Source organism: Neolamprologus brichardi, chromosome 18 (genome assembly GCF_056152115.1).
Source record: "Neolamprologus brichardi isolate AB-2024 chromosome 18, ASM5615211v1, whole genome shotgun sequence".
Lineage (NCBI taxonomy): Eukaryota > Metazoa > Chordata > Actinopteri > Cichliformes > Cichlidae > Neolamprologus > Neolamprologus brichardi.
Window position 1 is genome coordinate 14615133 of NC_142121.1, and position 12991 is coordinate 14628123.

General features: G+C 37.8%; 1 protein-coding gene across 1 annotated transcript in view; it reads right to left on the reverse strand.

Annotated features, from left to right (window-relative positions):
- The window catches only part of LOC102789013 (collagen alpha-1(XI) chain-like), an 82232-nt gene that overhangs the window by 45675 nt on the left and 23566 nt on the right, over nt 1–12991 (reverse strand). Inside the window, exons 6-17 of the mRNA XM_087831586.1 lie at nt 11174–11254; nt 10686–10784; nt 8577–8879; nt 7392–7457; nt 6510–6551; nt 6087–6149; nt 3732–3806; nt 3273–3356; nt 1117–1173; nt 612–665; nt 475–528; nt 45–98 (exon numbers count right to left, since the gene is read on the reverse strand). Of these exons, the coding sequence (XP_087687712.1) occupies nt 45–98; nt 475–528; nt 612–665; nt 1117–1173; nt 3273–3356; nt 3732–3806; nt 6087–6149; nt 6510–6551; nt 7392–7457; nt 8577–8879; nt 10686–10784; nt 11174–11254 (1032 nt within the window). The remainder of the gene's footprint in view (nt 1–44; nt 99–474; nt 529–611; nt 666–1116; nt 1174–3272; nt 3357–3731; nt 3807–6086; nt 6150–6509; nt 6552–7391; nt 7458–8576; nt 8880–10685; nt 10785–11173; nt 11255–12991) is intronic.

Sequence of the window (12991 nt, forward strand, 5' to 3'; positions counted from 1 at the left end):
GACACAGCGAACCCCAAACAAATCTTCAAACGTAGCCAGTTTACCTTGCCTCCCGCTTCTCCTGGCATTCCTCGTGCACCGTCAGCTCCATTTCGACCCTGGAGAACATGCAGATATCACGTAAAGTTCTACAGAAATCTTATTTGAAAAATATTCAGTTACTGCAGATATTTGCTGAAAATAAACAAAGCGATGATGCTTTAAATTTTTTAACTACTTCATGCTTAAATAAACACAACTTTGAGTTTAAACAGACAATTATTGGGTGCAGCTGAATTATTTGAAATGGAGCCATGCCTGAAACGAAACAGACTTTTCTCTCTGGAAACTGTATGTGCTGTTCATATTTTATTAAATATGAGGAATTTAAATAATAAATATTCTTCTATTATAATGCAAAATTGTTCTGGAGAAGATTAACCATTAAAAACTTGACAGTATAGAGACCTAAGACCTTAGGGAAAGTACTCTTACCCTTTTTCCTGATTTTCCTGGTGGACCAGTTGAACCTTGTAGACCTCTGGGTCCCTATGGAAAAGACATATAAATATTTCAATCAAGCAATAACAAAATTAAAGAAAAGATAATATAACAAAGCATTTTCATCCTACCTGTGGCCCAGTATCACCACTGTCACCTTTAAGTCCAGGAGCACCAGGTCCACCCTATTTAGAATGAAAAATAAAAAAATACAGATCCAAAAACACACACCAAGATTGTTTTAGTGAATGAACACATCTTCAGTGATGCCAGACATTTTGTCATTTCATTATTTCACTGGGAAATCAGAATAATCCCGGTTGGAATGGAAACTAATGTGGATGTAAACACACAAAATGTAACATCTGGATGACAGCACTGGTCGTATCCAAGACACAACCAAGACATAAAAAAATCACAAGCAAGTCATTTGCAATGATTTAAAATGGATAAAGATCGATGAAATTAAATCAAAACTGGTGGCAGTGTGTGGACATGAGTGAGTGGATACATTATCGGCGAGTGTGGAAGGAAGCAATAAAGGATTTAAGGAGAATGGTAGACAATAAGAAGTTCAAATTATTGATTGTATTTCTCAAGCTTAAAATGTGCAAATGTGTGTTAAACAGAACTTACCACAGGCCCAGATCTTCCTGCCATGCCCACTGGCCCTGGAGGACCTCTCATTGTCAGCTGTGGATCAGACAGAAGCAACCTATAAACAGCTTGTCACCAACTGCAGAGGCACTCTTGCATCCACATCTGTCTCTTTATCTATCGAGAAGAGCTTGAAGTGCTTTGTTTCAAATATTTATATTGAATCGGCTTTGCATGCAAAAAAAATACCTGTACTAAAGCGTGAATTTATCTTGGCACCATAACAGTTCTGCAACTATTAAAGAAAACGTTAATAAGAACTCTTTGTTTTAGCCTCTGTCGGACATGGAACCTTACAGAGTGCAAACTTTACTTTGTTCTTGTTCATGGTTTGCCACTCGGCTCATGGTTGACCACGGCATTGTACTGCCAAAAATAATGTCTGGAGTTTATTTCCAGTGTGACTACTGAATGAAATAAATTGCTAATTTAAAGAATGCTAGTTATACTAGTATGCTATACCAAGACTGAATCATTGAAATTTGTTAAGTTGTGTATATTCAGGAAAACAACTAAATACAGAAGCACTGAAGAGCACTTCACGTTTAACCATCTCAAGGCAGACGTTGCCGATTTGCAACAGTTAAAAACTAACAACCTGATTACCCCACATACATATTTTATGAGTTTTGTTTTTACTCAGAAGTACCACTGCAAGACTTTGTTGCGCATTAGCAACAAAAAAGTTAATTTGAGCCTGAGAGGGTTAAGAATCGGCCCTGAATAATTAAAATTTGTGAAAATAATTCACGCTCAGAACATTCTGGGCCTTTTTGTTTATTTCCTCCATCAGACCAAACCTTTGGCATAATAGACAGATATAGAAAGGTGAGAAGTGCTTTCTAGACATTACTAAACTCCAGTGTGGGTAGCTCTCCAACTCCACAGAATGTGTTAATATATAGTATTTGTGCAATATTTAATGAACTCCATGTGTTCGACCTGTTTTTCAACAGTGTTATGGTTGTCTGGATCCCTGAGTGGGTGTGAACATCTGTGCTGGATTTGTATACTACCAAACATGACACAGGTCCATATCTTGGAGTTCAGGATTTCTGAATAATGATTCCTTCTGGTATTTTTTACTATAATTTCTGTTATTTAATGGTCATTTTCAGGTTAGTGATTTCATATTAGGGATTCTACTAGAATAGGTCTAAAGGCTTAAAATCAGATGAGATCAGGTTAAGCCTGACCCAAACTCCCAACGCTCCAAACTACATCTGCCTAATGTCAAAGCTCATCCCCATAAACAGATACATAACTATAAAAATATGATGGTCTACATGACGTTACTGTATCAGTTCTATGTAACCTACTTCTGTCATCCTTGAAAACATACAGTTTGCCACAACAGTCAGTGCCCTTCCAGTTGACCCATACATACACCTATAAGCTACTTCGTTCACAATATCAATCAATCAAGGTGTGATTGGAGTGCAGACTTTCACATTTAACAAAATTATTGGACTAACTGTTTAGCTATTCCAGCCATTTTTATACATAGTGCCCTATTTTCAGATGCTTAAAAATAACTAAACATAATAAAATGATTATAAATACAAGGACTGTTTTTAATTGTTGAATTAAAGTTCCTTCATTCAAGTCCAAAGTCTAGAATCATTGAAGCAAGTCAGTAAAGTCTAGACGGCATGGAGATCACTAAATACTTCACCCTTGAGATACTCTGCAACTCTGCTAGGTCTTCACTGCAGCTGCTCCTTGTTTATGGGTCTTTCTGCCTCCAATTCTCTTTTTAGTAACTACGAATGATGCTCTATTGTGCTGAGATCAGGTGACTGACTTAGTAAATGAAGAATTTTTCATTTCTTTGCTTAGAGAAACTCTTGGACTGCTTTTGCAGGATACTTTGGGTCATATTTGGTCTGTGCAGAGGCTTTAGCCCTGTACATTTCAGTATTCATCTTACTACTTCTATCAGCAGTGACATCATCAAAAATCACTACTAGCCAAGAAGCAGTGGCAGCCGCGGCAAAGTTTGCTATAACTTTGTCTCCATTATGTTGGTTAGATGGTGCAGTATGTCACAGATCATAAGCTTTTCCTTTCCTTCTAAATATTTTTTTCAAGTTAATTTTAGTAACTCTGGGCTTATATTTACCAATGATACTCACCCTAGCCTGAGACAGAATGGCTTGAGCCTGAGCTTCCTGGGCTGTAATCACAGGTCCTTTGTGTGCTTCACCACCTGCGCGGAACTGTTAGCCACAAAAGGAAGAAAGCGACATGATTAAAAACAAACTGACTTATGTTGTTTTTACAGTGTGACACGTCCAATGGTCATCCCCGGTGAGTGTGTTCAAATCTGCACTGTGTTCTGGTAAACCTTCTTACACACACCACAGTCAAATATCTGTCGCCTAGCCTTTATGGCCTCAGTCACTGGTTCTACTCCATTGCACTGGCTGACATTTACAAGGTAGGTGATTTGTAACCCAAAGAAAATAAGGCTGCAATCCTTTGGCCTACTGGTGATGCAATGAGGTAAACTTACTAAATGGAGCAAGTTCACAGGCTAGTGCCTGAGATGAAAGGAGTGCAATATGACCAGCTCTGAAAGCAGGAAGACTTACTGGAAGCATCAGAATTGTCCCTGGTGGCCCAGGAACACCATCTGAACCAGGAATACCAGGACGCCCAGGAGAGCCCTGGAGAACCACACGAGAGAGGAGAAATCAACAATCAAGCTAAAGTAATATAATACAATTAACTGCAAAACTGTAATTCAAAAGATTTTAATATACAGGAGTCCAGTTAACTAACACCCCCCAAATTATTGAATTCAAATCAGCCAGTGCTTCAGTTATGTGGTTAAGATAAGATATGCAGTACTTTACTTATCCCAAAGTTAATCCCATATCCTGAAGGGGCTGAAGCAAAGTCCAAATAATAATAAGAGAAAACTCCTAATAAATAACATCTGCAATAATTACAAGGCAGAAACTAAAGAAATCTCTGTTCACAGTAAACCCCTGTTTATCTCCAACAATCACTTCAAAGCCAAAGTCTTTTTTCTGTATTGTTGTTCTTTATTCTGAAAACGAAAACTGACTAATCCTAGTAAGATTAATTCAACCACAACTAAAGTATGTATTTATTATTGTAACTGACTTTACCAAGACTAAATATCCACAGTCGTGGCCTTGAGAGGAAACAAGGCTCATTAAATTAAAGGGATTTAAAATTTCTTCATTGAATGAAAAATGGAGAGTGTTTTGCTAATCTTAAAGTTCACCCCAAGACAGAAAGAATATTTGTGGCCAACGGGTAGGATCTGAGGAAATACATCATTCGAAAGGGATAGATTCTTTTAATGCCATTGGCCAAACTGACATTGACTGAGTTTGGTCAGCCTTTAGCTCCATCTCTTTCATATCCACATACTGTCTGCTTCAGCTTAGGCACCAACATGCACACTTCATGCAAACTTCAGCAATACGCCTACCTTGCTATATTCAGATGCCATCGACAAACATGGAAAGTTATGGTTTAAGCTTGCAAAATCACTACTATTGTCACTACAAATTTGATTAAGATTTGTCAGCATCTGTGCCAAATTTTTCTGCATTACAAACATAATATGTAAAAATAAAAATATCGGCATAAAAGATAACAGTATGAACAGAAGTGTCAATTTTTTACATATTTTTGATGAAAGAAAAACAAAAACAAAGAAATAATCTAAAATAAGATCAAGCCTAAATAGTATCTCCTGCTTCTCAGGAAACCAGCATCGACTTTGCAGTCTAGTCATGCACGACAATCTCAGACTACTTAAATTGATGCCATGTGTTCCCCGTGCTCTGATCTGCATTTTCTCAGTTCTTGTGAATATGCTCCATCCATTACCGTTATTGTAAGCATAGTGGCCTCTAGTGTTAATGAAAGTCCTATATGGCTGGGAAAATGTTTCGGTGGAAAGCAGGGAGGTGGTGATCATGAAAAAAATGAGCACATCAAACGCTGAGTGCAGGCAGATCCTACGCAACGGAAAAACCACCAGACTTAAGAAACAAGTCACTTTTAATGCTCCTGTCAATCTTAAGCAAGACCGTTTCTCATGGGGTTGTTGAGGGAGGGGGACAGGACTTCTGGACTAACAAAATATTTTTGATCACTGTTAGTCAATGGAACAAAAGGCCTTTTTGTACTGGCCATACTGCCAGAGGCGTGTTGGTGTATTTTTATGTTGACAATTATATGGTTAATCTCTAGTGAGAGAGTAGATGTGCTAAAAGGCAGATGAAAGGGGGGCTGCAGAGCAATCATCACATTTGGAAAAATGCAAGCTGAGCTCCAGCTTTCTGGAGGGGACAGACACTTATTATGTTGCAACCAATCAATCAAATAAATGAGTTGAATCCCACATGGCTGAGAAAAGAAATGTTTGGGGACAATTTATGCTTCTACATATTTTACAGCCAATTCCTTGCATTTCTCACCAATCCTTAAGCATACCGGGCCTACTTCTCAGAACCTTTCTTTGTTGCTATATTGACAGTTTATGGGCATCTCATTTCCCTGCACCACTCCTCACTAATCCCTCCTACTGCCGCAGTAGCAAGCTGTGTCCAATTGTATTATTCATTCCATGGCACTGAAACTATGCTCCACAGCTTTCCAGTAGAGAAGAACAGAGAAGGATAACAAACACAGGGACATTTTTTTATTTTACTGGACCCAATTATCTCGCATGAAGAATTAATGGCTATCTACAGCTTAGGTTACCATATTTTCACAATTTAACATAAATAAAGTAATAAATTTAAATATTTTTATAACGTCTCTGTAAATAACTAGTCAAAGGTGCAGATATGTTATCTTTAATTTAACAACAAGTGTATTTTAAGCCTTTATAACGAGGAGAAAACAAAAGCTTTTCAAATACATCTTTAATTAGTTGTACAATTATTGCAACCTTCACTCACCCTCTGACCAGGGTCTCCTGGTGGACCTGGGGAACCTTGCAATCCTGGGTTACCAGTAACACCCTGAAACCAGACGTGGATACACTTAGCATTTTATCCAAGCTACTGCTAACCAGCATTCCCACCACAGTCAGTCTATCCAACACTTTATATGTATAAGCCAACAAAGACAGAAGCACAGACACTGGTTTGAAAGACATAAGCCTCAAAATGAAACAGCCTCATAACCCCTTCCTCCCCTTGCATTTCACAGACACAGATATACACACATTCATGCACAAGTACACATTCTGACAGTCTCTCCCAGCTCAAGCTTCACTGGCGATCAGGACTGACGCTCTTTCCATAAAGACATTTTTTCCTTCTTTAGCTGTTCTCCATCTGTGGAAGCCAGACAGGAGTGTGGGAGAACGTGATACTCACTGCTGGGCCAGGGGCTCCTGGGGGTCCTTCTACAAGCATCCCCTGAAAAAGGAAAAAGTGGATGCAGTAGCATTATAGGGCATCCTGTAAGTTGTTGCCCACAGGCAATGGAGAGTGAAGCAAAAAAATAAGAGACGTGCTTGTTTGATGTTGAGGATCTTACTCATAGCTAAATGACCAGTGCTCTAGTTATCTGATACTTCTAAATGTGTGTGTGTGTGGTCAAAATACTTGAATGGGAGCCTGTGGTGGTACAAACAGTATGGGAATAGAGATGTTAACTACTGCTGTTATTTTGGGCAGTGTTTAGCCTGTAGTGGCAAACTGTATAGGTTGAGGGACTTCTTTATGTGAAGACTGTGGTTGTATATACAGCCTATATGTAAAATAAAAGTTGAATCTCTCCAGAAGGCAAGCTACCCATGGCTGCCACTGCCCTACGTAAAATCAAACAGCTAAAGTTACTTTGCACTGAAGTAAATTAAGACACAGACAAGAGTAAATCAAGTCTGAAAGATATTTGTGATCTGATGAAATTCCTCTAAAACAATTTAAAAAATATGCAAAAGAATTTGATTGTGACATATAAATCACTGCGTGCAAGTAACATAGTGAATAGATATGAAAGTAGGCTGAGAATAATTATGAAAATGTGCTACTGAAAAATATGTTGGTTAGAATAACAAAGAAAATATAGTGTACCAGACACAGACCAGAGTAGAGAATTAGAGTATTAGGATCTTTACAATTAAATTATTCTTAGCAATATGTTTGTTTCTTAAATATTTTACTCAGTTAGTATGTACCTATTTATTTAACTTGAACCTTTAATGGAAAGGTTTATTCTCAATAAGAGAAAGATGAGAAAGACTTTTCACTTACGGGCTCTATGACAGCAGGTTCGCCCTTCTCTCCTTTTTCTCCCAGGTACCTTTGACCTCCATGCACCTAAAGATATAGGACATACCAGGTGAATTTCTTTACAAAATAGAAACAAAAGCTTGACTTTTTGTTTCTAAAGACAGACCATCGGTGGTTTAAAGAACAAAAATGCAAATTGTGATATCAATGAACAGCAGATGTCTTGCCTGAAGCCTCCTATACTTAAAATAGTGACAAAATTGCCCATAAAAAGTAAAACTTTACCAAAATGATGACTAGTGTCCTGCATATTTTTTCAAGGCAAAAAAAGGTGTTTTTTTCTACTGGAAAAAAAAAATCAAATGTCATTTTGCAAGAAGCTATAATTTAGGATATGGTCTGACTACTACTTATTAGTTATCCCAAAAGCCAGGAACTGCCCAAAAAGACCCTACTGAGCATGAATGTAGAGGTCGTTAACTGACACTATCCATACAATGACTTAACATGAGAAGAATTCACAAAGAAACAACCACAGTGTTTCCAAAACCCACAAGATTGTACAGTTCAACCTAAAGAGGAAACCAGTACTTAATGAGAAAGTCATAGAGAAAGGCTGAGACTGTGCAGTGGAAAGCACAAACTGAGCAGTTAAGACTGAACCTAAGGAGACAGATCTCAAGCCAAGATCCAGACAGAGCCTGTGTCACTTCCTGATACTGAGAATCCTGAGGCAAAGTAGAGGGCTGGAAACAAGTAACAATAGACACTAGGTCAGCAATTTCTGTCTGGCTTTATAGTTTGATCTAGACGGATTTAATGAAGAAAAGACGTATTTGTAGATTTTCACTGACTACATAGTATGATCCAAAATCAAAATTGGTGTGACAACTAGTGTAAAGCATCTTTGGTAAACATTCAAGGTCACTGAGTTCAAGAGGTCATAGAAGGTCAACATCTGCTTATGTGTAGAAGACAAGGTGTGTGTTTGTGCTCTACTTGTGTATTTGAGTTTTGTCCCTGAGTAGGCAGAACAATCCAAGCTAACATTAGAAACAACAAACACAAAGGGCACCGAGAATACTCCATCAAACAAATGCTATCAACATGTTCTCCATCTTTCCACATTCCTGAACACGACCTCTACCCCCTCCATGCCCGACCCCCATCCCTCTCAGCGTGACTCCTAAGCAGTCCAGCACTTACACTGCTCTCTTTGATATCTGTTTCAGCTGGAGCACCAGGGCCAACGTGTTCCTCAAGTGGTACAGATGTAGGCTTGGCGTTGTAGTCGAATTCATCATAGCTTTCATAATTATATTGCTTCTCTGTAAACTCTTTGTCGCCATATGCATTCAGGTCGTATTCCTTAAACTCATACACGTCGGTCCCTGGATCCACCTTCTCCTGGGTGTCCACTGGGGCAGCAGTTTCCACACCAGTAGTGGGATCCACCCCGACCTGTTCCACACCAGTGATGTAATCATCCACTATTTCCTCTACGTACGCCTGGGATCATTCAAGGCAATGCAAACAGAAGGAACAACAAGGTTTTGTTAGTGAAATGAAACCATGGGACCAATGACAATGATTCATGTGTTTTACAAAGTCAAAACAGTAGTAATAAGCACTCTGTTTGTGCAAAAGTACTATATGGCAACTAATTTTCTAGTTAGTTCCACACACATGTCTAATTTGGTACAGCTAAATGTACAAATCCACATGTGTATTGTTAGTAAGCAATGTTACTAAGATTAACATCTGTAATCACATCAATATACCAATATTTTATATTATATATCATCAATATAGCAATTATTTATTCCTTGCAAAACAGCTGGAGTAATTTCAAACTGATATATGTTTTTTTTAAAAACAATCACTTAAAATAGGCACCATATGATTCAAACTAAAAGCTGAAACATTGTGAAAAAGGGGGGTAATTTAGACAACAACAACAATAATTTAATCCAATAATAATAATGCAAATGCGTATATACAAATATTTTGAAGAACTTTGGTCCAATGAAGAATAACTCAGGACTAGAACAGTAAAAGTAATGTAAGCGCAGAAACTGAAGCACTGCACTGATGTCAGTCACAGTCACACACAATGGGAAAATATCCAAGCATCTCATAAGCACAGGAGTTTCCACCAATACTCTTTTGTATTTTAGCATTGTCTGTCGACTACACCGCTGTCCTCAGTATTTAGGCATGCATTCCTACAAAATATTTTTTTTTCCCCTCAGATACTCCACTATCCCGTCATTTTAAATTAACCTGGGTCTTGAGCTAATTAAAGCTGCATTGTCTATCTTAAGGTACACACACAGCAATCAGCGATCATTTGGCTGCCAGAGAACAGTATCATATTGTTTTGGTTGAACCGCCAAATGTTCCTCATTATCTTGTGTTTTGTGTGATGGTTTAGCACAAATTAAAACAGGATCTGCCAAATTCAGACTATGGAAGAAATATAGGGGATGTGCCTGTGTAGTGATTTTCCATTGGTTACGGTTCATTAAATGACAAACTTTTCCTGCCTTTGTCTTTATTCAAACTCTGTTTGATGGAGGCTGTTTCTCATGGAAATCAAGTAGTGGAGTAGGCTGTTTGATGTTAATGATGCCGTGTTGGATCGTAACCTCCAAAGATGATCATAAAAATCTGTCTTGTTGCCAGCGATGCCTTACGGTTTTACTAACGTTTCATTTTAAACCCATTTACCAGGAATTGAAACAAAACTGGAATCCAGATGTTAAATTTCAAATCAATGACACACAGATAATTTTCTACATTTAGAGGAAGTTTATCATGCAGGGCTTATTTTAACAAACACTTTCATGGTTATGAAATTGATCTAATTTAATAAAACCAAAATTTAAGATAATACTAAATTTAATATCCTAATGAGATTATCAACCAACCACTAATTATGTACAGTCACAAACAAGTTTACGTAGAAATCTGTGATAGTTCCCAGAAGTTTCTAATAGCTCTTCACCACAATCTATGGTAATCTTTCCAAGGTTCCTCATTAAAACCTTCTGATTGCTCTTAAAAGCAAAAAGTACAGCACAATAAACATTTTGCATAACTAGTATCATATTGTGTGGAATGACCATATTTGACATGTGTGTATCCAGAAATAACTTTCACTGTGCCTGTACCTCCTGATGGTGATCAAACATGGTTATAGAATTAAAGTAATTTTATAAGATATAGACCTCAGGACTTTTTCCCATAGCTTAGTTATCAAACATTATTTTTAAAATCTCAGGATTTTAAAAATAAGCAGTTTTAAAAAGTTACCTCGCCTTGTCCTGCAGTATCAGTGGGATTTTCAGGTTGACTTCCATCCACTACGGTGTAGTCATACTCACCTGTATAATAGTCTCCACCCACATTTGTCTGAAATTGGAGCAAGAACAACACAGGGAAGGTTTGCAATGGGTAAAATACAGTAATTATCGCCAATCTTGATGATGTAGATGTCTTCATCTGCCTCTAGCACATCCTTTCTCAAACAAAGAAACACAAAGAGAGCTAATTTTATAATTATGATTGTAATAGACTCATGGAAATTATTGTTACAGAATTAAGTATATCCAGAATATGTATCATAATGAGCAATAAAAGCAACTAACAACTGCTCCAATAAAAGAAATGTAGCCAAGAAATACGACCAACAGAGACAGAGATGGCAAAAATGAGACGATGAAAAACTAAAAATAAGGGAAAAAAGGAAACCATACATATATGTCGTTCTTCACCCATAATAACTGCTCGTCAAGTTTTACCTGAGTTTTGGCTGCTTCAGTAGGGGAAGGGTCAGTGGTTATCTCTCCCTCACTGTAGTCATAGACATCATAGTTAGTGTACTGTAAAAAAAGAAAAAAGAAAAAAAGGAAAAAGAAGAGGCATCCACAATCAATTAGTTGGTTCAATCATGTAAATAAAGCAGCACGATGTCTTCATTTACATGGCAAGTAAGCATTCATGCTTCTCAAAACTGGTTAAAATCCAAACTTAAACCACACAAAACATTAAATATATTGCTTCTTGCTATTTTAAAAATAGCAATGGCTGGTTGATGTTGGGGGAGATTTTACATCCATATGAGGAAATGAAATCCTTTAGCACATGGATGAATGGAACATTCCTTTATCCATCCCCTTCCTCTGAGAGACCCTCCTGCACATAACCAAGCAAACAACAATTAAAATTCCTGTTTGCTGCTGAGAGGAGGTTAATGGGTTAATGCATTGCCAGTGAAAACATATCTGTTTCTGCTGCTTAATTTGAATGCCAACAATTGCTGGCGGCTTTCATTAGTGGCTCTTTAAAAGACAAAACTCAAGCTGTACAGAATCACCGCAAGACGGTAAATTATGGGAAGCATACAGGATAGAGCAGCAGGGGATAAAACCATTGTTCCTCTATTTTAAAACCTGACTCCTATAAAAAGAAAAACACACACACCCACTGGGGTATTGGAATAGTCCACGTGAAAACAATGCATTTATCTGAACAATGTGTACTCATCAACTTCAGATGGTGATAATGGTGATGTGTGCATTATGTTGCTGTTTATATACATTTTAAACATTAATTCAACTTGCCCTGACTTAAACCTGAGGAAAAATCATAATATACACTCTGCAAATTTATCTTATTCTCCTTAAGATGAGGTAGAGGAGCAGATGAGCACCACTCTTAAAGCTTGTCATTAAATATCAAGCTGCAGCCTGGAGAAAATTGCCTTAGCTTTGGAGAAACACTAAAGGAACAAGGAAACTTTTCATCTTGGCCGACTTAAGACAAATCAATAAATCATATGGTCTAAATTATCTTTAAAATGTATTATGCTCATCATCTTTTGGCTTTAACTTCATATTTACAGTAAAAACAGCAGACTTCTATCTACTTCTAGCTTCTTCTCATCTAACCCTAGACAAAAGAAAGCAGATTTGTATTATATGTTCAAATACTTAAAATCACAATTTAATGGGCATTTATTGTGATAGTGCCCATAACCAACAAAGTGTTATGCAAATGAGTCACTGTAGTCCTTTAAAAGAAAAAAAAAAAAGAAAACTTTTAGTTGTCCTAACACTGTCAAAACAGAGGCAAGGTAGATTAAGTTACCAGAGCAGCCCCTAATGCTGCACTCTATGCGCAGGAATAAATATTAGTCCCTGGACAACTGCTAAGCTCATAAAAACAATAAAAGAGCCACGGCCTGCTGCAAGGCTGGCCTGGCGTCCGTTCAGCGGCCCAGAGAGGGAGAGGTCACAGAAGAGAGAAGTTCTGGCCAGACTGACTGAAATGACGGCGAGAGAGAGAGAGAGAGAGAGAGAGGGAGAGAGAGAGAGAGCGAGAGAGCGAGAGAGAGAGAGAGAGAGAGAGAGAGAGAGAGGACAGGGTTAGATGGAAATAGGGAGGGAGAGAAAGAGAGGGAGAGATAGAGATAGAGATAGAGAATGAAGAAATAATTTATAAAGATTTATGGTGTTGAAGTGCTTGGCTGAGCTGAAGGCCTTCACCACAGGCATGGATGAAAGACGTAAATACTAAGGGGTGCTTATAAAAAAGAGCACTTCCCCCAGCTTCCTTCT